Source organism: Toxotes jaculatrix, chromosome 19, assembly GCF_017976425.1.
Source record: "Toxotes jaculatrix isolate fToxJac2 chromosome 19, fToxJac2.pri, whole genome shotgun sequence".
NCBI classification, from domain to species: domain Eukaryota; kingdom Metazoa; phylum Chordata; class Actinopteri; family Toxotidae; genus Toxotes; species Toxotes jaculatrix.
In genome coordinates this window covers 10408244-10433240 of record NC_054412.1, presented here as the reverse complement: position 1 = coordinate 10433240, position 24997 = coordinate 10408244, and the positions used below count along the sequence as shown (strand labels likewise).

Below are 24997 nucleotides of genomic sequence, written 5' to 3'. Positions count from 1 at the left end.
AATGCCCAGTTTTCACACTGACACCTGATGTTTGCGCAAACCTTAAAGTTTCTATTGCAGAGAGATTTAATGTTCATTCTTGGTCTTGGGAACAGCAGTCTGAGACTTTCTGGAGCTTTTTGGTCTTATCACATGATCTTCATCAGCAGATGGAGGTTGGCCCCTTGTGCTGGGATTATAAAATTCAATTTGGTCTAAGCCCCTCACAAGAAGCCATTTATTAGTTTCCAAACCCAAGGGTGAATGTATCTCAACATTAAAGGCAACATAGATGAAAAGTCTTTAACATGCTCACAAAAATGGACATTTATTATTAATTAAACATTATCAATTAACAGTTATGGAAATTAGTGCTCAGGTTTTGTTATTTATTTATTCATTCTTTTAATTCTCTGAAGATGTGGTGAGAGGCTAACATGTTCTCTGTGTGAGAAATAAAATGTGGGAAAATGCATCAGATAAAATATAGTCATTCAAAACCATGCAGCCATGCTGAAATGATAGGTGACAGGATTTCAGTTCACTTGTTTTCCCTTCCTCTTTGACACCGCCAAAGGGGAACACCTTGTTCCTCTGACTTACTGCACATTTACCATCATCACCTGCTCAGTGCAAAGCATTCAGCTTTTCTTCCAGCAGCATGGAACAACTCAGCTCCGCTGTGGTCACTTCTAACATCTCCTCCCCTCCTGGACTTCCACCTCCTGTCTCCTGGGACTCTAGTGGTCTAGTTCCTGTGGTGGTGCTGTCACTCTGCTTCCTTCTGGGAGTTCCTGGAAATATAGCAATGATCATCCTCAAACCAAACTGGCAGCACTTGTCTGAGACAGATATCTCCGGCCTGGTGGCCTGTGAGTTTTTAACATACATCGTTTACTGCAGCCTGCTGACTGTGCAGAGTGTCTAGCACTACCTGCAGGTGATGTACCTGCAGAAAAGTTTACATCAGGTAGGAAAGAGGAGGCTGTCGTTTCTGCTCTGGCTGGTTGCCATGATCCTGTCCTTCCATGTGTTAGTTGTTCGACAGCTGACCACAGACCAGCGCAGGACACTCTCAGTACTTTTCCCAGGCCCAGTGGGTGGCGGTGGTGCTGACAGCCAGAGTCCCTGGTGGGGTTTGTTTTATTTTTCTGGCCAGACATTTGCATGCATCTGCCTCCACAGAAAGATGAAACAGGTAGCAACAACCCACAGACGACCAGAGTGGTCACCGGTATCATTGTGATGTTTTTTTGTCCTATAGATTCCACATCATACCATGAATGTGCTGGGTGTGGCAGCTGTTTCTCTCAAAAACAAGGGCCTGTTGAAGTTTTACGTGGTCAACTGGAACATTGTTGCAGTGTTTACATTTGTGAATAGCTGCCTGAATCCACTCCTACATGCATTTGCTTCTCGCAGTGTGCACTGCGTGCCAAAAAAAACCCAAAACATAATGTTAACACAGAAACTTGCCAGTCTCAGCAGCCTGCCTCATTAGTTGAAAGGTGTTTTCAGTCAAAAGATTTCATCTCCCCTGCTGATACACAATATGATGGTGTGATACTCTCTATTTGTCATACAGAGCTGTAGATGATTTGTGGTTTGATGATGAATTTTGAGGTTGAGTAACATCTCCCCGCAAATCAGCTCTGTGCTGATTACAACTGGCCCTCGGCCAGAACTGTAAATATTAAGCTTTGTTATAAATGAATCAGACAGAGAGTAACAAGATCAATGTGAAAATGAATAAATTTACAATATGAAACTGATTTCCCATACATTTTGCTTTAGAGTTTGACAATATAAAAAAATGACTTCCCATATCTGTCATTTGTCTGTATCGACCAGGATGTGAGTGTGCTTAGAGTGTCCAGCTCTGTGAAACAATGCAGTTGTTTTTCACTGTCAATGACATTGTCTCTCTAAGCATCTTAGGTTTTATGGGAGAGATCTGGTCAGAGGAAACAACAATTAATGAAAATATTGAATAAATGTTTGTGCTGGAGTTCATCCAATGAGTGGAATGACCATTTGTCTCCATTGTTTAGCAACAGACGGACATCCAGTACAAGCAGATGTGTAACCTCATTAATTCATCCATTCATTGTTTTGTTCTTTTGTCACAGGATCACTAGACTTTGGACAGATTTTCAGGCAAACTATTTCAGCTCTTAACATATTACCCAATATGCCAAACTATTCTTTCGAGTAAAAGTACAGAAGTACTATCAACAAAATGTACTTAAGGTATCAAAAGTATAAGAACTCAATGCAGAGAAAAATGCCATCTGTGACTCTCTACACATTATGTCTTTGATACAATACAAAATAGTGTTGTGGAAATAAGTTTTAAACCAGTTTAAATCTAAACTTCTAAATAGGCATAACATGGAAATACTCAAATAAAACAAGCACCAACTAAACAGCTAACATTTGTACTTGAGTACAGTACTTGAGCAAATGTATTTACACTCCTCTTATCCACTCTGTAATCTCTGGCTTCATCTGTGTTCACATCATAAGCTCCTGCTAATTATATATCTATTGTACAGTGCTCCACCACAGTAGCAGCACTATTCCAAAGATAACCATTACAGAACTTTTTTATTGTTAAAGGCTTCACTTCATTTTCTTAACAGCTTTTGTGACTAAACCTAGTCACTCTATTAATAATTCTCACTAAAGCTCTGTGATGTTCTTCTGCTGATGTGTCTCATGATAATCGGTTCATCCTTCACAGCACCGGTTCATTTTTCTTTATGCTCCGTCTAGCCCTCAGCTTTCTTTTCATTAATTTCCGGCAGGACTGGAACTGACACCAGCTTGATATGTTTGGTGAACTAGGATGTCCAGGGGGTCTTCCTGTGTGTGAGGGTTTTTTTTTTCCTGGTATAACTTTGGTGGTCATGCCCTCAGAAACGGAGGAAACGCCATCATTCATGGTCACTTCAGGCTATGTGGACAGCAGTCTGGGTTGACTTGTGTCCGTTTCTGGGCTCAAATCTGTCTAGACATGACTGTTAATGATAATTCTTTAAAAAAAAAATCAACTCCAAAGGTCAGGACTGCTGCTGGAAAGCATGTACTTTTATGTGTGTGCTTTTGGTGACTCAGTATTTCCCCCAGCTGCTCCTTTGGGCCCAGGCAGGGTTTTTCTCCGACTGGTTCTCAACAAAGAAAACATCCCCTTCTCACCCCTTCTCACTATGTGAGGATGAGAAAGGGATGTATGTGCTCCTGCCAAGATGCTCTCTTACAGTTTTTGTGATTTGTAAAACACACTTTTGATCATCAGAAAGGGGGTTATCTTGACCATTGGCTGACAACGGAAGAAACCATGTGAGGCTGAATCACTTTTATGTATATATTCATGTTGAATGGCTTGTCTTGGTGAGTTTGTGAGCATGAAAACTAAATTAAAACAATCTTCAAGTGAGTTGTTTTTGTTTTCTCATTCCTCTGCACCAGATGAAATCTGGGGAAAACATGAAGTGCTAAGTCATACAAAGTGTAAATTCTGGTTTAATTACGGTTAAATCACATCAAATACTTGCAAATCATATTATGCGCAAATCATAATAAGTTATAGTCAATCAGATTGCACCATAATAAATTCCAGCTAAATGCATCCAATCAGGGAGTATAACCCAAAGCTCCTGTTTTTGCTCAACTGTCTCATGTTAAATGAACTGTTTGACATTTTGGAAAATAAGTCAATTCGTGTTCTTGATTAGAGTTAGTTACCACTCTCACGTCTGTACACTAAAAGGTTTAGCCACAGTAAGCACTAAGACTGGTATAAAGGGGAAACAGCTAGCTCTGTTTGGAAGTAAAAAAAAAAAATCTGTCTACCAGCTACTTCTAAAGTTTGCCTATTAACAGATATTTCATTTGGTCTGTGAATATCAAATAATTTTGAGCCACTAATAGCAACTTAGCTAAGCACAAAGACTGGAAAATGGTGGAAACAGCTAGCTAACGGTGACGACATGGCTACAAGAAGTTACTGGTGCCAGTAAGGAAAGAGTCCAACAAGGTGTCATTTTTACACTTCAGTCTTTGAATGGATCAAACAAACTAGATAAAACGTGTTTATTAGTGAAGTTTAAAAATTTAAAGGCTGGTTCATCTTGTTTCCAGTCTTAATGCTAACGAAGCCAACTAGCTGCTAGCTGTAGCATGACGGCATTATCAATCTTTTCTGAGCAAGAAATCAAATGAGGGTATTTCCCAACATGGGTGACAATTCCTTTAAGACTTAACGTAAAGTTTAAGTTAAGATGTAACTTTGAAACTTTTAAAACATCAAAATTAGTTCAGTCAACTAAAACATTTTAAAAAGCTCTGCTTGATAATTTAATAACTGATGCTGCGGTATGCAAACTGTGGGAAAGAAGCTGATAATTTGATGTGATGAGAATTTTTTTTTTTAATTAGCTGGGTCAAGTCTTCGGAGAACTAAAGATAACAGTAACATTATTACCCTGGGATGGTAGATGACTCATTTTAGATTGCTCATTCTTCTCTTCCTGTTCTCATCTAACATATCTAGGATTTGCTGTCATTTCCTCCTCTCTTCATCCTTCAGTTCCTAATCTGCCCTGTACTGCCCTCTTTTTCCCCACTCCATCTAGTCTATACTTTCTTCTTAAAAGAAGAAAAGACGTGCTTCATTCTTTCTTTTCCTTATCCTCTTATCTCTAAACTTCACATATAGTCTATACTCTCTACACTTTCTTCCAGCTGGCAGCACACACAAGGAGTCCAGGTGCAGAGACATGAGCGAGGGGGACAACAGAGAGAAAAAGAGGAGCAGGTTTATCTTGGCTTTCTACACCTCCACATGTCTTGTAACAGAGCTTTCCTGGTTCCTGTCCAACCGTAATACTGAGATTGAGTTGAATTCTCCAGTTAAGTGGAAAGTTTTCCCCTCAGCACCAAATTAGTTGGAATTTTCAGACTCACGGGGACCTGCCGAGCTAGGGGTGTGACACTTTTGATAACGTGGCCTTGGGATGCTCTGATACCTCCAGCTGCAAGTATGAATCACCAAACTCATGTAAATAGCAGTAGACTTGCGGTTAATCACTGTTGTTTAGATTATGATTGAAATACCTCTTTGCATTTCAAAAGTTTGTTTGGAGAGAAATATTTGTGAGATGAAGTCTGTGTGGTTGTGTATGCATGGTTGGTTAATTCTTCATGTGTACACAACATGTGTCTCTATCACTAAACAGAGTGATAGAGAAGGCCAGGTATTAAAGTGCATGCATAGAATCACACTACCAGCCCCTTAGCCTAAATTAGCTGACTGATCCCTTTATTTTTACCCTAGAGTTTAAAAAATACACATCTTTAAGTTTTTGATTGGCTGACAGAAGAAAAAAAATACAAAATATGAATTTAAAAGTGTTCATTAGCCTGAAATAATCCAGATAACAGAAACTTGCCAGAATCTTGTGTTTTCATGTGACTGAGAGCTGAAATAGCTCAAATATCAGTTCAGTAACATTCATCCTGAGTTCCTCAGTAATATAAAACAGGGAATTTCCCTGTTCATTTCAGAGAGAGATAAACAAATCACACACAGCTCTGAAATGAATCAAGAACATTGGTGTTATGGACAATTTGAGCTCACTGTGTTTTTTTGCTCTCTGCAGTTGCAGTGAAGGATTCACACTAGAAGCCAAGGGAAGGGCTTTTCCTTATAAATAGGTGTATAGTTTTTGGACAGTATAATTCCCATTTGTCAGACTAAAGTTGTGCTTTTAAAGTAATTGGGAACAGTCCTTTGCTACAGAAACTAAGTCAGCTAAGTTACTGAAAGGAGCTTTACTTGCTGATCTCTACAGTAGATACCAAGAGTGTCATGACTCTCAGGTGTCAACTTGTCAGCATCAGCTGGTATGATGTCCTCATGTCATGTCTCTACCTGCATTTATTAGCAACTCTAGCAGAAGGAAACCAGCAGTGAAACACAAAAGCCAACATGTTTACGGAATTATGTTGCCAACTTTATCACACATGACATCGCGACACATCTTACTGTACAGCAAAGTCAGAATTAGTTTATTGTCACTTCAGTGACTTGAATACTGTTTTGTCAATTCACAAAAATTGTTTTTATAAGTTGTCAATGTGTGATGACAACATGCAAAACCTTCATGTTGCTGTCTTACTGCTACGATAATCAAAGTTCTGATAAACACGCTGACGTGGTTGCTGACTGTCATCATACTATCACTCCAACAGGAAGAAGGGGTTTTGTTGTTCTGTTATTCCAAATCAAAACAGATGTGTGTGTCTGTGGAGGTGTGTGTTTGTGGGGCTTGGATGTCTGTCTTCCTAATGGTATGTTTGTTGGTGTGTGCATGTTTCTGTCCTCCGTTCCAGTACATGTGTGTGTGGTCCACAATTTCTGTTTATAAACTCTCTGCCACGATAAGGGTCACTGGTTTGTGCTGTTATGTTTACTCTTCAGTCAGTCAGCCTTAAGCATCACCATTCTGACTTAGACCACCGTGTGTTTACCAGTAGAACACCTGTAAACCTTGAATGAGCCTGGACATTGATGCATGGCACAACAGCCCATTTCCTATCAGTTTCAGGGTCATATCTGTGTGTAAAACTTCTGTGACCCCTTATAGCTGAGCAATAATTCCAGAAAGTAAGCTAATATGGCTCTTGCAGACATAAAGCTATCAATCATCCAGTTAATACAGGCAGCTCTTCAGTAGAACTAATCATACATTTTAGATAATTTGACTAATTAGTTATAATAAGTTGTTATAATAATATGTTTATTGTCATTAGCTGTACACCACTCTTTGTACAGCACAGAGGGGGGAGGTGGGGGCTTGCTGTTTCATATTAAAGATCACGTATCATGTTAAGAAATTCAATGCTCTGTTGAGAATTACTTAAAATACATTTTGTCTTTCATCCTCATCCACACAGCCCACCCTCTGCTAAATCTGTATTTCTTGAGAAATTACATACAGTTTCGTTCAGGGAGTGAAGTAACTATCATGGGTGATTTTAATATTAGCTGGAAAGACGAGTTCTGTAAAAGGGGAGTGAAACACATCACAAATAAATTAGATCTCGCACAGCTAGTAAAGGCAGGATAAAGCCTATACTTCTATTTAGAGCTCAAACTGAGAGGTTAACTAAATCTTTCAACATGGTTACAGGCCCGTCTGATTACAACTTAATCCTCATAGCCAGAGAGCTCACTGAAAATCAGTCCCACTTGTCTGCCAATGCAAAACCTTGCCAATTCAGAATACCCAACAGCAATGAATTAAAAAAGGCAATCAAGAATATTAACTGGAACAACTACTATCTGTACAAATGTGTATTTCTTTCCACAATTCAAAATACAACAAAACAGTTTTACAGAAACTAATGAAGGACCGGAGACCATGCCCGGACTCAGGTCCAGTTCCTTCAGTCAATCAGGCCTTTCTGTTAGTAATCAGCTGAAAAAGCTGATTAAACCTTTGTCAGTGTGTAATAACGGAAGACGGGAGTCACGGTCCATTTACTAACTCTTGCCCTGTTTAAATTTAGTTAATTCAATCCATATTTGTCTGTAGCTAAAACTCATCAGCTGAAGACCTGTAGTCTTGGTGTAATTACAACATCTGACATCTTGGAAAGTAAATTCAGTGCATTATATTAATAACATCTGCAGTAAATGTGTTCAATAAGTTGAATTTTGAGGGAAAAAACAGTCTGGAAGGAGCGTTCCTTAGAAACTAATCTGGGGTGAAAACCGTTACTTTTGGTTATTGGCTCTTTGGACATAAGAAAAGGGCCAATATTTTTCTTGGACTTATACTGTGTAGAAGACAAACTTTTGCTAAACATTGTTGTGTCTTGAGGGTGGAGTGCTAATTGGCGTGTTACAATAAGGACTACGAGGATTTAGTACCTTGAAAAGTGACACTACCCTGAATCACGTATGCTAAGCCAGCATCAGTGTAAATTAAGGGCAATTTTGCTGCACAGCAATCTCAGTTCAGACACAACGCCCTCGAACTAGTGAATCTCTCAGCTTGCGAACCAAAGATACACACACCTCTTTCACATTCCCAGAGAAAGTTTCTTCTGTTTCAACTATGGAGAGAGAAAGATGACAAACATGGGGATGGCCGCCAAACAATTTCAACCTCACCATTTATTTGTGTCTGTTCCATGTGTCTATTAACAAAACGTCTATGCATGCTTTTAACCTGGGTTGAGGATGAACTGGCACATGCAGTGGTTACTATGAGTTGTCTTTCCCAGCGCACAGTCTGTGCAGGTTTAATCCATGGCAGTGGCTGAACATAGACTTTGACTGTGGCACAGTCATATTTATTTGCAAAAAAAAAAAAATAAAGTAATTTGAGTGCAACCTGCCTGGCTTGAAACATGGCCACCAACATGCTGGTTAATGATTTATGTGAGAAGATATAGTCATTTTCTTTTCTCAGTTTATTTTTTTTTTACTTCTTCCTTTTGGCATTTCCCCCAGTCTTTGTGTTCTGAAGTTTTGGCTGTCCGTACTAAACTGTAGGCCTTGACAGCCTGCCAGCTTGTTTAAATAGGGGATATTCACTGTTTTGGGAGTGCAGCCGAAAACTCCACTCAGTCATGTGAGATGGCGGGAGACGGTTTGGCGAGGTTAAGACTTCAAACCCAATGTATAATGACACATGGATAAATCATCCACCTCTCTACTGTATGTTTATCTCCTCTTTCTTTATCATCTTTGTCTCCATCTGGATCCATGTGTATGGAAGAGAGAGTTAGCTTTTATGCCAAGTTTCACAACACACAAACAACTCAAGTTACAGCCAGGAATAATGTCACTCTATCACTTGATATTTATTTGTTGTATCTCTGTCCTTATACGACCACTGTGTGACCTTCCACCGTCTTCTAAATTGCTTAATTTTCTGATTGCTAAACACACGTAGACACCAAGACTATGCTATTACAGATCTTCAGGCTTAAACCCCTGACCTGCAGTGGAAATCATACCACCCAATCTTTTTTAGTGAGGTTACCAGCATTTTTAGCTGTCAGCTATTTTATCCATTGTAAGTGATTATATTCAGCTAAAAATGCAACCAAAATAGCACAAAAACAAAATCTTGCCTGCTTTTCCACTTTCAATCTTCTCTTACAATAGCTAAAACGATCAGATATAAAAATATCCTATGCCATGCCAAGACTAAACCCTGTTAGGGAAAAGGTGACATACATGTATACCCATTCAAGACCCAAATATCTTCTTATCATGTGATTATGTACTTTGTTTTATTATCTTGTGTTTCTCTTTCACTGCTACGCAACCAGTTGCACTCTGGGAATAAATAAAGTGATTGATTGCAGAGTGTCAGTAATTACATGAACTGAATCAGTCTTTACTGGATCGGACAAAAGGCAGAGGAAAAATGAACGCAGGACGAAAGAGAACAACAGAGAAATCAAAACGGCATCTTCCTTTTCTGCTGACATAGATCTTTGAACTGTAGCGGGCTGAAACTTTTTAGGAAGAATAATAATGAAGAGAAATAACATGCAGCTGTTGATCTAGATCTAGCTTTTCACAAACCAACCTTTTGCACATTCCTATGATTGAGTTTCACAAAAAAAAACCCCATCAGCCAGCTGGCAGGAATTTTTGAAATGCTAATGTGCTTCAGAGAGACCCAAACTCTCACAAGTTAATGTGCTGTCCTTTGCTTTAATTGTTCTGAGGCCTGACAAAGGTGAGATGAACTAACTACTCACTGAGTGATGACTAAAATTAGGGTTAATAATCACAGGATGAATCACTGAATTGCATTTGAATCAGCTGTTGCAACAACTCTGCACACAGACACTACATGCCGAAGTCATTTACTTATTATTTTTGATGAATGATTTTCCATCTGGTGTAATTCTTGCCATTTCTTACCCACCGCACACATGCAAAGACACCAATACACACACACTGTACACTCTTTCTCTGAAAAAAATCAACCTTTAAGCGTCTTTTTCTCTCCGCTCCAAACAGGAAAAGCTGTGATTATAAACACACAGCAATTATTTATGAGGCAACAGCAAAGTTGTTCCTTATTGGAATCCAGTCCAGTAAATACTTCTTATAAAACGCAGTCCAGGAATGAACGTTTTGGACAAAGAAGATAGAAATACTTGAGGAGCTCATCATGAAATGCAAGTGATCAGTAGAAGCTGTTGATAGTCCCTTGGAAGTGTCAAATTTTGAGGATATAAATTCAAAAAAGGGAAAAAAAGAATGAAAAATTACAATTTGCAGTTCACTATTACAATTATGCAGTTACGCAAACAGAAACACACACACACACACACACACACACTTTGAAATGAAAAATACTGGCACAAACCTGCTAGCATGAGAAACTGCAGAGCTTACTTGCCTGTTACTGTTACATTAAAGTCACTGAGCTAAGAATCCAACTTTCCAGGAGATAAATATCTGATGATATTTGGAAAACCCATGCTGTGTTAGCATTATCACTGCTATTAGCTGCTGTTTCTCACTGGAATATGTGTCACGTTAGCTAGCTAGTGCCAGGAGACGTCTGCCAGAGTTTGGCATGTGGTAAAAAAAAACAAAAAACTAAATACTGATGTCCAAATATAAGTTAATGTGATACAGGGTAGATGTGACCTCATGACTTCACCTCTTTATACAAGGTGAACCCAGCTTAAAGAATCACTTATACTTCTTTATATTGACATTACTTTCTGTTATTTTATATTTTCAGACTTCTTGTGTTGTACTAAAAGAGCGAGTCCTTTCCAGTTTCCTAATTAGGAAACAATCACAGCTCAAGAAACATTTTTTTTAATTGTTTTTGTTTGTTTCACTCACCAGATGAAATATTTTCATCCAGATGGTGTTATTCAAACAAACCTCTGGGTTTTTCAGAGATCACTTCATATTTATTTTTCAGAAAAACCAATGCTTAACTTTGTGACTCAAATGTAATGGCGTCGCCTGGGATGCACAGACTGGGGCTATAATATGCCATGTGTGCGTTATATAGGTTGTTAAACCTGCATCGGGTCTCTCCGGCGTTTTGGATGCTCCTTTAATTACGTTATTCACTGATCCAATAAATACCTTTCTGAAATGAAAGACATGAGCAGGTTGGCTAGGAAGAAAGAGAAAAAAAGGTAGAGAAAGCTCAATATGGCAGACAAAGTCAAGAGGAAGCATGTGAGAAGTAGGCCGTGGAAAGAAAGCACTTTGAGGTAAATCGAGAAAGCTGTCGTATGTGACATCAGGCTTGGATGGGACCAGCTGGCTGGATACTGCGTGTGAGGCGGTGACGTGGTCCTCTGAGACTTGAGTTAGCAATTTTATTTCAGGCTCTTCATCATCTATCCACCTCTGCTCATAATGTTTTGTTTATGCTTTCCAACCCCCTTCTTCCCCACCCTTCCTTGATGTCCAACTCATCATTGCTCCACGCAGTCTTCACTCTCTTCATCCAGAACCTCAATTATACACCAGAGAGTACTTTTCTCTTGTCATCTCTCATTCACTTTCCTCTTCCCTCCCATCAGCCACCACTGCTCTGCTCGGTGGGAGCGAGTGAAGAACACCTCACCCTAAATCACGGCTCGCTGAGGTCATCCTCCAAAAGACGTCGAGACAGACCAGCAGAAGAGTGGAGCTCCACCCTAAACCTTTCATGACAGAGCAAAGTGCCAAATGACTGACCATGGCGCAAAATTACTGCCACATCACCTGCAGCTGCAGCTCACGCAGGCCTTCACCAAACCAACCCGGGGGTGGATTTCCTACAAGGTCTTACCACTAAGATCCTTTGTTCCTCACTATACATTTCCATAAAACCCATCATTAACCTAATCTGAGCTGTAAACTGTCATAAGTTGATCCCAGGAGTAAATTGATTGCTGTTACCAAGAGGGTGTGACTACATGAGTTTGTTTGTTGTGCTTTTATTTTCTGTGCCATTTTAACACGCGGTATGACAGAGGCGGCAGAATATGCTTTCTCACTCGTTATGGTAGCTAACAGGTTGCAGATACTTTTAAAGGAAGTTACAGTGGAAGTGTCATCATTCATGCAGTTAACGTGCACATGCAGAAGATATCAATAATCAATCGCCCAAAGACTGGTCTCTGAAATGTGCTCTCTCTCTCTCTCTCACACACACACACACACACACACACACACACACACACACACACACACACACACAAATCTGAGACGCCTCAGAGTACATTGTTTGTGCCTATAAATCATTCTGCAGAGTCAAAACAAAGCTGAGCCTGAGAATTCGCCTCTGCTGCACATGCAACCAGTCATTTGACTCATATGTCTCACAGACAAGAAACAGACAAAGTTGTGAGCTGTGAGCTGTTGCTGGGGCTACATAATAATGCTGACAAAGATCTAAAAAAAAAAAAAAAAAAGTAGAAATGAATAAGAATGTTTCATTGCTGAGACAAAGTTCATTTGGTAGCATTAGTCATGCAACCGGAATGACTCTCACACAGATTTCCCACAGCAAATACCTGCAATATATCTCATGTCAGCATTATCTGAAACAGAACAGAGGCTGAGTCTCACCGTAAATCTCGACACACACGTGACATGTATGAGTGGAGAGAAAAAAGAGAGATTCGATGAATGATTAATTGCTAATTTGGCAGATTGTGTCACACAGCTGAGTGGGTTTAATTAGAGAATTTTTACTCATTCAGCTTTTAATAACGGAATCATAATACAGCGCATTAAAGGATAGAATGACCTAACTTGGCTCTTGGATGACACTGTTTACCCAACACAGCTGTACAAATACATGTGTTAAGATTTCAGTGCAGTCTAAAGTGTGGGAAACTGAGAATGAGAGAGAGGCCAGAGGAAAAGTGTGTATATTGAAGTACTGTATAAGCAGTATGAAAAGAGCACCATCTAGTGAGATGTCGAAATGTGAGAGTCAACAAGTCTCCGGTCAGTCAGAACAACATGAACATGAACAACATGGGCAGTAATCCAGCAGGTGGCACTGTAGTACCTTCCCGCCATGTGAGCGTGACCTTCAATGAAACAATTCAGGGGTTTTCCAGTTTCTCCATGAAACTGGGAGAATGATGTATGAATAGGAAGGTGAAAGTAAATCTACTAAGAATAAGTTACTCATTTTTTGTTGCTGTACAAACTATAAATTCATTTGAATTTTTCTTGTTATTGTTGAGACATTTCAGGAAGAGGCAGAAGGCTGAGTGACACAGGTATAGGCTGTAGAATTTCAGGAAATGAAGTAAATGTCTTTGGTTTGTTGCACTGGTTCCAAACCTGTTTAGCTTATGATGTTTTAAAACAAAACGATGTCTAAGTGACTTCCCCCTTTGCACACACAATATGCATAGCTGGATTAACCTGCTACGGGAATCCCAGAAATGATGGGTGGTAATTTGATTATACATGTTGAAAAATATACACACAACACTGAAATAATGAATATAAACACTAAAATACACTGGGGCACCCAGTTTGGGTCAACCTAGTACCCACATAATAACAGGTTAACCCAAGACAGTGGGTTTGACCCATTGTCTTGGGTTACAGATATTATTATCAGTAATTACCACACCACAGAACCCTTCACTGAAACAAAGCCTCAGGTTAGTTATAAAGCAGGAAACCACCCTAAAAGCTCTTATTGTGTCTCTTAATATTGTCCCTTACAGGGATATATTTCCTAGATTTTTAATTAAATTGGCACAAACCAAGAACACAGAAAACCTGGAGATTTTGGGGTCATCAGAGTTCTGGGGCCCAAAGCAGTTGCTGGTAATCCAGTTGTGCATGTAACTAGTTCAACCAAATACTGATTTGTTTAAGCAGTTTTTAAATAGTTAAGTAATTGATAAGGGGGGAAAAAGCTCATATAAATTAATAATGTTTTTTTCTGCTTAAGTCCTGTTAATCTCAGGTCCCTGCACATTTAACTCGTGGCACCCAGGTTGGGAACCAGTTGTTTAGTGAGTTTTATTTACAGACTGCTTATAAAACTCATTTTTCTTTACGTTTGAGGGTCAGGAATTAATTTTCAGTGCTGTCATTCATGATTTTGCTTTCAGTTTCATTTCAGTTACTGAACTCAAATACAAATGATCTGTATGTTTGGATGGGAGCGATATCATCACAGAATATCTATGTGGTCTTGACATCGCCAACCACAGTATCATACAGGAAGCTGAGTCACAGATAGAAAAATTCACTTCCTGTTTATTTTGTTACAGCAGTTTGCTACCCTCAGTCATAGCTGGTCAGGAAAGCGGAACAGTCTTTAAAAAAATGGGGAAAATGTTGACTTACAAGGCAGGGGGATTGTATGAACCTCTGGGGCTGTACTGAAAGACTGCGATTGTATTTAATGATGGATAACTCATAAACATCATTAGTTTATGCTCTGTGTATGAACTGTATGAAAACCTTTATAAACATTTCACATGTACAGTGTGCGCCTGTGTATGTATATGTGTGTGTTTTTGTTTGAGCAATACATGCCTAAAGGTGTTGGCATGGTCTGGTGTGGTTAGACAATTTGACCATCTTTTGTGTTCAGTAGAAATAAACTCAGACAGAGCATCTTGCACAAGGTAAATGGAAAGACAAAGGCTTTTGCAATAAGTGTCTATTCTCCTGTAACCTATGCCTAAAGTTTTGAGGAAGGCTATGATATAATAAACCACAGTTTAATCTTGATTTCACTGTTCCGTCTTCATTTCATTGCAAATATTCTCACAGTTTAACAGTCTTACAGTGCAGAGACATGCCAGCGAATCTCATTAGTGGCTGTGGAAGAGTTAAGTGGGGGCTTACACTACTGAGCGCACTCTTCAAGGTTGACTGGGGTCAACAAAGGTCTCTTACTGAGGTCAGGGTTAATACTGATCAGAAATACTGCTGAGCTTCATCTATGCCTGTGCACAGTTCCATTACTGTGGCTAATATATGTTTTACACATGCTGCACTCTGTATGTGTCAATGGGCCGTGGGCTGCAGCCTTAGAATGTGAATTTCAGGCACAGTAGCAGGAACAGGAAGGTTTGTAATTGCTTGCAGCTGATTCAATACTTGGACTAAAATGTAAGATCACTGTTTCAACATTCATTGCAAGAAAGTCAGCATGAACCAGTATAAGTACAATTATTTCTGCAAACCTGATGGACTATTTATGCAGATTCTGATATCAAAACAGGCTTACACAAGTCAGATAAGAATCGTAGGTTCTCAGCTTTAAACACAGGGCCGCCCCTAGCCAAACGGGGGCCCTAAGCAAGACTTTGTAACCCTAACCCCAACCATTAACCAGCTAATGTTAGCATCTTCACTACACCCTCTGATGTCATGTGGACTATAAAAACACAAATTAGATTAGACACCAATTGGTTGTCTATTAACTACGAAATCCAATAACATTAGCTTAAGTCAGCTAAGGTTAGCTAGGTTGAAGAGTACATTTTTGGTTGACCTGGTGCCACAGGAAATGAGCACTTAAATATTCATACCAAAAAAAACAACTTATATCATTTTGACAAAAAATAACATTGAATCACCTCCCTGTTGGCAGCTCTGTCCACCAACCACAGGACACTGGTGGTTTAACACTTGCAAAAATACAAAATATTAAAAGAAAAATTATTTTTAGCCTCTACTAATACAAACAAAAACTTTTAATTTTCCCTTTTACTAGTTACGAAAGACTTCTTTTACTTCCAGACTACAACAGTAGAAAAAAGTAGGGAGAAGTATAACATGGCATCAAAGATGGATTTTTTTTCCTACTAATGGAAATCCAGACGAAAAACTAAAAATAGTAGAAGGTGTTAAGGGAGTGAAGTGGGAAAGGTAAGCAGGAAGAGAGTGGAGGCACGTTCAGCTAACTAGCTCACTGTAATCTCTTAATGAACTTCCACGTGTAGGAATCTTGGAAAAAGGGGATGGAGATGTGGATGAGCAAAAAAAGAGTACAAGGGTGCATACTGTGAAGATGGGGTACGAGACACTTCAGATGTGATCAGAAAGCAGAAGGCCCAGAGTATGTGTTGCCCGTCTATGTCTGCCTTTTTGAATGACACACATGTTCATTTACTGTTTCTGGGTACAGGGAGCAATGTCTCACACACACACACACACACACACACAGAGTGGCCAGACAAAGATAAACAGCAACATTACCATACATACATAATACACGCTTGCGGACCAGCACGTACATACACACAAATTTGTTTCCATATGCGACTACTGGTTTGACAGTCTGACAGAGGGTCTGTCTGAAATCCCCTCCCCAATCCCTCGATGTCGTCAGACACTGGAAACCAAGCCGGTGTCATCTACTTGACAAGTCAAAGGTCAGGTAAGTAGCTGCTTCATGGTAAGTATCCACGGCAGTAAGCCTGACATCAAGCCAGTTGGTGAATGGGGAAAGAGACAAGTGTGACTGAGCTGCTGTCTTGTGTGAACCTACAGAGCTGTTGTTGTCTGCAGTTTGGAAATGGTGATACAGTCTTGTCTGTAACTCAGCTCTAATGAAGTTTGCACTGAAATGTACTGTCATTTTAAATTTTTTATAATCTGACTTTCATTTATTGTAACACCTAGAGGCTGCCGCACTGGCCACTGTTTACCCAGTGACACACAGATAAGAAGTTAAATCAGGAAGTGAAAACAGCTCCCACACACTTCAAATGAATCCCATTTATGCTGAAATGCATAATAGCGAACTTGATGCCTTATGGCAGATTGTGAAATAACAGTACATGCATAGGAATGCATGTCATATCTGTGCATTTATGGCTCAAATGCTTGACAAATAAAGTATCATCATACACAGCACATATTCACACAGATATCCAGATACCACAGGTTTTGTAAGTATAAAAAAATTCATTTTTGTTTTTTCCTATTTTTTCCTTCTTCTTTTCCTGCAACTCATATTTCACCAGATTGTTCAAATATTTATAACTCATTTGTTTGACAGTTCTGGTTTTGTCTTACATTGCTCAAAAACTTTTCCTGTTACGCACATCACTTTTTGCTGTCTTTTTTTTTTCAGTGTTCTGTGGTCTGAGCATGCACAGAGTATGACACCTTAAAATGGCAGAAGCAGTGCATTTGTTACACAGGTTTGAGTGTACATGCATGAAGTCTCTTCACGCACGGCCCTGTGTGTCTGCGTGAACGTGTGTCACTGCACATACAGGGTAATCTGCTGTAATCTGGTTTATGGGCTCGTCTGCAGTGACGCAGATATATGCGCCAAGCTCTGCTCTAATAGATTCTCCATGACAACTAACCTGCAGAATCTCTATGGCCTATACCCTACATACTGACAGAAAGATCACTGCACATCTTATATATCAGAAACATTTGTCACAAACTTACAATAAATTCACATCTTTTTAAATTAATAATCAAGCATATTTTACATGATATAGACATGCAGGTTATGTACTTGCACAAGGTGTCTGCAATTTTGCTGCAAGTTTGCAAAGTAACCCCAGACTGAGAAGTTGATGCAAACAAATGCCTGCAGGGCCAAATGATGAATGAGTAAAAAAAAAAACACCCCTAGGGGGCGTTCGGGATATTCGCTTTCCACAGCCTCACCTGTGAATGATGACACCTCTGAGAAAATTTAATGTGAGACTGAAATGATTCACATTTTCAACATTATCCAGAGTGAATTGCAATAGACTTACTGCTCAGTATTCATGAATTCAATTTGGATATTGTGTAGTAATCATGTCGTTCCCACGACTGTCAGACCACACCTGTGCCATGTAAAAGCACTCTTCTTCACTTCAAAATATTATAAAATACTGGGCATCTATCTGGTATTAAATAAGCTGCACACATTTCTGGGTGAGTTTATCTTCTGTGCAGTGATCAAACGCTGATTCTGGATCAGCTTTATTTAGTACACCTATTGATTACTTGTTGACACAAGTGAGCATGTCGGTTGAAGTGGGCGTGCAGAAGAAATCGAGTCTAAACGAGAGAGGGTTTTGGTTAAGGACCAGCGTCCAACCGGACTCCTCTCGTGTACCGCCCATTCTCCGAACACGCCTCAGTCTCCGGGCTTGCAGCCACTCAAACTAAGTATGGGAAGTGGTGGCAGCTATTAGAAGGGGTGGGTTGTCAATCAAACCGACCCGCCCCAACGCTTCTCAGACGGGAAGCGCACTGTTCACAACTTCTCCAGCAGCTGTGCAGTGAGACCTCTGAGACATCACGCAGTATCAACGAGCGACAAACGGCCAAAATGTAAAGGATAAACAGCCATACACCACTTTCTGAAAGTAGGTGTGGAGTTGAAAGGTGTCGTAGTCTTAAAGCGATGCGTAAAGTTTTTCGTTGTTACGCAGCAGGGACGCGCTATGATACGTGCGTAAAAGTGGGCCAAAGAGGACAGAAGTAAAAAAATTTTTCGGCGCATCAGACGTTTTTCCGGATGTGATGGATGCGTCTGTGAGCCTCTGGGATGTAATGAAAAGCTGACGCTGTGAAGAACAATCGCTTCGACTTCAAGAACTGGTGTCTTCTTTTAAAAGTTTGGCCACAGAGCCGGAGCGGAGCGCGCAGCGGGGCGACAGATGCTGGACAGTGACTAAGCCGTACGACTGGAAAGCTCATGAATTAAATTTGTCTGGGGAGCAGACTTTATGTAAGAAGTAGGACAAGCATAACACCGCCCAATTAGTTCTTTCCGTCATGCGTAGAGACGCTTTATTGTCCAGCATCTTGATGTTATGATAGAGTTCAGTTCCGACGGGTCAATTCTTCAGAAAGTTGCAGCTATCTGATGCCACTTCTCCGACAGGAATTGGTGGAAAGTTTTGTCGCTTAAATCCTACTATCTACCTCTGAGCAGCATGGACGAGAGTGTTGAGTCCGCTGTGGCCGACAGCTGCTCGGACGGGGAGAGCATCAACCTCAGCGTGCTCAACTGGGAGCAAGTGCAGCGGCTGGACGCCATCCTCACCGGCTCCATCCCCATCCACGGCCGGTGGAGCTTCCCCACTCTGGAGGTGAAGCCACGAGATATCGTCAAAGTGGTCCGGTGCCGCATGGAGGAGAAGCGGATACGCGTCCGGGAGGTGCGCCTGAATGGCTCCGCTGCCAGCTACGTCCTACATGAGGACAGCGGTCTGGGGTGGAAAGATCTGGACTTAATATTCTGCGCCGAACTGAAGGGAGAAATGGAGTTTCAGATAGTGAAAGATATAGTTCTGGACTCTCTTCTGGACTTCTTGCCCGAGGGCGTGAATAAAGAAAAGATCACACCAGTGACTTTAAAGGTAGTGTATGAAGATTTAACTCGTATACAATGTATTTATCATATGACTTGCAAAACAGAATTGACATTTTGCCTCAAACTTTTAAACCTTCCAGGAAAGATTGTGCACGCTGTAGAACCTTTTTTCCCTCTTTATCTTATTTCCATCTACACTCACTGTAATTACAAACCACACACAGCTGAAGTCATTTCCCTGTCACATTTTCTGTTTAAAAAACACTGAAATCACATTTAAATAAATCTCACAAAATCAGCATCGAGATCTGCCATGGGTACGTCCAAACTGCACAGAGGTATAAGCCTTCAAATAGTAAAAAGGTTGGTTTACAATTCAAAGAGGATTCTGTCTAATCCAATTGGAGTCAGATCCACATTAATCAGTCGGCCCTCAGTTACCTGGATACCAAGGACTACCCGGGCTACTAATGGCCCACCAACAGATGTGATCAGCAAAACATCATGACTAACAGACCAAATCAAGATTTTTATCTAGTACAAATAGCATTAATGTCCGGTTGCTGAAGCCTGTCCAAACTAAGGCTGGTTTTTAACATTTTAATTCAGAGGATGTCCATGTAAGACCCACAATGCAATCTTTATTAAACCTAATCACGAAGCCAAACATCTCTATGTCTGTTAACGAGCTCCTCCTCCTTGTTTTTCCTTCCCTTCGCAGCTGTAATATAGTGTTAGTTCCTGCAACACCACCTCAGACACTTCTGTCTCATCTGTCTGAAAATGCTACTAGACCTGCTTTTCACAGAGAAGTCACTGAGTGACTGGAAAAGAAGTCTGACATATGTTCATCTTAGAAATATGATTTAATTCTCAAGAACTGAAATAATGGCTAAAACGTTTTTCATAGGGTGATCATGATTTTCATGACTATAGGCCTGTGTGTTCTATGATTATAAGTATAAATATAAGGGGGGGGGGGGGGGGGGGGGGGGTAAATGTAGCATTTAACTCCCTTTATTCCAAAAGTATCTTCAGTTTCTTGACTGCAGTTTTCACTCATGGATTCACTGACTTAAACCCTTCAAAAACATGAGATGCCGTAGACAGAGATCAGTCTTTCCAGTCTGTGATGATAAGTAATTCTTCTCTTGTGCGTGTTTTAGGAGGCCTATGTGCAAAAGATGGTGAAAGTGTGTAATGACTCCGACCGCTGGAGTCTCATCTCCCTCTCCAACAACCGTGGCAAAAATGTGGAGCTAAAGTTTGTGGACTCTCTTCGACGGCAGTTTGAGTTCAGCGTGGACTCCTTCCAGATTCGGCTGGATTCACTTCTCCTCTTCTACGAGTGCTCCGAGCACCCAATGGCTGCCACGTTCCACCCCACAATCCTTGGGGAGAGCGTCTACGGTGACTTCCCCACAGCCCTCGATCACCTGCGTAAGCGCCTCATCTGCACACGGAGTCCCGAGGAGATCCGAGGCGGGGGCTTGCTGAAGTACTGCCACCTCCTGGTGCGGGGTTTCCGTGCAGCTTCTGACACTGAGATGAAACTACTCCAGCGTTACATGTGCTCACGCTTCTTCATTGACTTTCCTGATGTGAGTGAGCAGAGGAGGAAACTGGAGTCCTATCTGCAGAACCACTTTGTGGACCTGGAGGACAGGAAGTATGACTATCTGGCCACGCTGTACGACGTGGTGCAGGAGAGCACGGTGTGCCTGATGGGCCATGAGAGGCGTCAGACGCTCAGTCTCATCTCGTCACTGGCGGTACGGGTCCTGGCGGAGCAGAACGCCATTCCCAACGCTGCCAACGTCACCTGCTTCTACCAGCCGGCCCCTTATGTCTCAGATGGCAACTTCAGCAACTATTACATAGCGCAGGTTCAGCCTGTCTACTCCTGTCCTCCCTCACCACCTCAGCAGTACCTAACTCCTCAGCAACATCCCATGTATGCCACCTGGTTGCCCTGTAACTAACCTTGTGTACATTCATGCACTTTTGTGTAAGTGGTGGAACACATGCCCACCTAAAAGAGAAGAATGATGATCTTTTCATCTCTTCCTTGAGAGGGGAAATTTAGGGAAACGAGAAAGGAAATACAGGAGACAGAATTAGACAAAGAGTGCAGACAAAAGAAGAGAATAAAAGGAAGGAAGGGAAATGAGGACAAGGATTCTGGATCAAGGCAGTGAGCCACAGAAAGGCTTTTCCCCAGGGTAGGGTGCCACAGCATGGAGCTGAGCACATAGGGAGTGATGCCAATGAGAGAGGCTGACCCATCAGTTTTATGGTTCTTTCATCAGGGCCAAGATCAATTTGGTAGAGCAAACCACAAGTTGAGCTCAGCCTTGGAGTCATCAGCAGCCTGGATATGATGATATTTTCCTCCTGTGTTGTGAGCCACGGCTCACAGGAACTCAGATTTCAAATGGCGAACATGTATAATATCCACATCCTCCTCACATTACAAAGCAAAGCGGACACTCAAATGCAACACTGCCGCTGAGGGGAACGGACACACATGATGCAATGAAGATATTGATTTTATGGTGAAACAACAGCAACCCTCTGACGTTTTACATGTGCTCTGCTGTGGGGGAGCAAGGCAAAAAGAGGAACTGGCTGGATACTGTTTACAAATCCAAAGATCTACTTTGATACTCAAGTTTATCTGAACTCTGAAAAAAAAAAACAACAAAACAATGCATGCTTTATTTCTGTACAGGAATAATTTTCTTTAAGTGCCTAGATAAAGCCTAAAGGGAAGAGGTATTTTTGTGACTCTTTATCTTAGAGAACTGTTGAGTTGTCTCATTGACGTTTTCAAGGTGATAATGAATGTACTGAGGATCAGAGAGTAATGCTGAGTAAGGTCTCTTACACAGAGGGAGGTATAGGACCAACTTTTGATAATATTTAGTTTAAGATTGCTCTTATCTGCAGTCCTGCTGGACGAATGCACATCCTGATTACCAAAGAGGAAGTAACAATATAATCTCATCATCTGTAGAAAGAGATGGGGGTGGTGGTTGGATCAAAAATGCTTGTTAGAGTAAAATAGACTGTAACTGTGAGAGAAGTGTACAGCTAGAGAAAGAGGTTTGGTATGAGAGAGAATAAACTTCTCTTATCTGCAGTTTTAATGGATTGAAACCTGAAGTGGACCAGTGCACAGCCTGATAACCAAAAAATGCAGTTTATCACAGAGAGACGATAATATTATCATTCGTGGGGGGACAAAATGCTAAGAAGAGAGTTGTATTTGGAGTATATAAAAGTTTTTTTTTTCCCAAAGCACATTTGAAAATGTTATTTCATCACATGCAATTCTTAGAAGGTACGTCGAAATGCATACATGCTACAAGCTGAAATGTTCTACTTTGCCACGCAGAAGCTAAAATGCAAATAATAAATGGATCTGAAATACACACCCTCAAGCTTACTTAAAGGTGCCCTGTGGAGTTTTCCTGTAAACCTACCAAAGTTACATTCATGTTCAGCATTACTCACCAAAACACACTGTGTGTATCCTTATAAAACATTTAAGTTCTTGAATATTTTAAACTGTGCACTGTTTACATCTGTGTTTGTCGTATTCTTCCTTACTGCCTTTTTAGTTTTGCTCCATAGCGCCACTAGTGGTCAAAAACTCTACATGGTACCTTTAAGTTTCAAATACATATTAAACATAGATTAAATCAGATATGCAACGTGTTTGGAACGCATTTTGAAACCAGTGATAACCAGTTTTCAAAAATTACACTGGGACATTTTAATACAATTGAGATATTAAAAAATAGCACTTCTAATACTTTTTTAATCCTCTTTTTTTATCAGACATGTAAAATGGTAATTTTACTTTACATATTTTGTGTAAACAGGTATACTGACATGCTGTATACACTGTAAAAGAAAAATGCATTGAACTGAAATAATGTATGAACTGCTTTCCATGTGTAAGACAAAGTCAGAGACAGATCAGGACATGCATTTCCTGCACTGGTGTCTGCCGACCTCACACTGATGTTGTATCAGTGTGAGGTCGGCTGTGTGCTTCTCAGTGTGGTGTAAATTGGACTGCCTATGCAGGGACATTGCAGCAGTGTACAAGCAACTGTTAAGAGTCAGAGATCCAGCAGATACTCGAGGCATGAAGCCAGGAAAGCTTCAACAATGTTATAAACTCAATGAACATTGGTCAATGTACAGTATTTCATCGAGGCTTTTTTGAAAAAGAGTGAGAAATGTGTGGACATATGGCTGCATGAGCAGCTGACAGCTGTCAAAAGGTTATCTCTCCTTAGCATGGAAATGTAGCACACAAAGAGGAGATAATGTAAAAATGTAGAGTACAGATAAAGACAATCACATGGATATTTGAATGGCATTAAGACAAGTTGGCTAAGAGCTAGGATTTCATGGAAATAACAGGTGTAAATTTTGAGTTTTACAAGTGCAAGAGACTCAGCATATTCTCTCAAACGTGTTGTCAGAGCTCTTATTTTTCTATCAATCTCTATTTTTGTACAGTCTGTGTTTGGCTGGTGTAACAGGCAGATTCAAAGCTGTGTTGTTGAGTTTTAAGAGTATTTTGTTTTTTTCTGGTGTGTGCGAATTTGTGTTTCGTTTTGGCCGATGAAGAGCAGTGCAGTTGGACACAGTGGCTACAGAGAGATGCAGATTTAACTTGTTCACATTGGATGTGCGCCCTGAGCTGTTTCGTATGGATTTCTGTTGCTCCAAAGAGATTGTTTCACTGTTCTTTGTGCGTTTTTAATTGCCATCCTGTTTGGACGTGAAAATAATGATCTGATAATTGTGTTCAAGTTTATTGACTTGATAATTAAAAACAACGAAAAACCCATCACACAAGAGTTGTTCAGTTCAGTTTTTTTTTGCTGTTATCACTGTCGTCACACTCACTATCAGCCACAACAATAATGTATGTGAAGTTTCTTTTTACCTTACTCAACCTCAGTTTGGCTGAGGTAGACAGCTGTAGCATTTTGATTTGCTGCCCGGGCTGTGACAGACAGACAGAAGAGCCTTGCTCAGGTCAACGTCCTGAGGTGCCCACACAATCCCAGCGGGCACGACTGTTGCTGCCAGCAAGTGACAGCTGAACGTGACGGATTTCCCCTCCGAGATACGTCACCGATGAACATCAGCCACCGTCAGCAACAGTCATCGTGTTGTTTGCCAGACCTCATTAGCTGGGAGTGTACTTGCAACAGCAGGTAGATCATGCATATTCACAGACCTCACTACCAGCAGAACCTTGGTCTCCAGGGACACATGGTAACTGACTGAGTAGATTGGCTCCAGGTCTGCATCACTCTAATGCCCATGGGCCTCAGCCTCCAGATGTCACTTTCCCTGCTGACACTGAGAATAAATATTTTACTTTGTCTCTCTTTCATCTTTTTTTCTTTCTTCTGTCTGTCTTTTTGTCACCCCACATTTTTCTCTTCTCTTTCTCTTTGCCTTTAACCTTATTTCTTTGTCCAAAACACTACTTTAAATAAGCTTCGGAAGTGTGCAGCTCTTTTGTCACTTCTTTCTGGTCAGTCTGTTTACTGACTGAGTCACAGTGACTATACAACTTCATGTCATCAGTGCTTTCTATTTTTTTTTTTTTTTTTGTCCTTACTTATTTCCATTCATCTCTGCATGGGTTTCTTGGT

General features: G+C 40.6%; 2 protein-coding genes and 1 pseudogene across 5 annotated transcripts in view; 2 read left to right on the top strand and 1 right to left on the bottom strand.

Annotated features, from left to right (window-relative positions):
• Positions 1 to 24997, bottom strand: part of LOC121199516 (serine protease 23-like) — a 94570-nt gene that overhangs the window by 4739 nt on the left and 64834 nt on the right. For 3 of the 4 annotated variants that reach the window (XM_041064278.1, XM_041064277.1, XM_041064283.1), the window contains one exon: positions 603 to 773. The exons of the other annotated variant lie outside the window; for it this stretch is intronic. The gene's annotated coding sequence lies outside the window, so the exon portion shown is untranslated. The remainder of the gene's footprint in view (positions 1 to 602; positions 774 to 24997) is intronic. 4 annotated transcript variants of the gene reach the window in all.
• LOC121199965 lies at positions 641 to 1480 on the top strand (annotated as a pseudogene).
• LOC121199518 (terminal nucleotidyltransferase 5A-like) lies at positions 18253 to 24167 on the top strand. The gene is made up of 2 exons (XM_041064286.1): positions 18253 to 19353; positions 20474 to 24167. The coding sequence occupies exons 1-2, from the start codon at positions 18928 to 18930 to the stop codon at positions 21287 to 21289; spliced, it is 1242 nt and encodes a 413-aa protein (XP_040920220.1). The 5' UTR covers positions 18253 to 18927; the 3' UTR covers positions 21290 to 24167.

What these genes read in the sequence shown, in the direction of transcription:
- LOC121199518 (XM_041064286.1), top strand. Translation starts at nt 18,928, where the DNA reads ATGGACGAGAGTGTTGAGTCCGCTGTGGCCGACAGCTGCTCGGACGGG. An exon ending in TCACACCAGTGACTTTAAAG is followed by an intron (nt 19,354 to 20,473) that starts GTAGTGTATGAA and finishes TGCGTGTTTTAG; the next exon opens with GAGGCCTATGTGCAAAAGAT.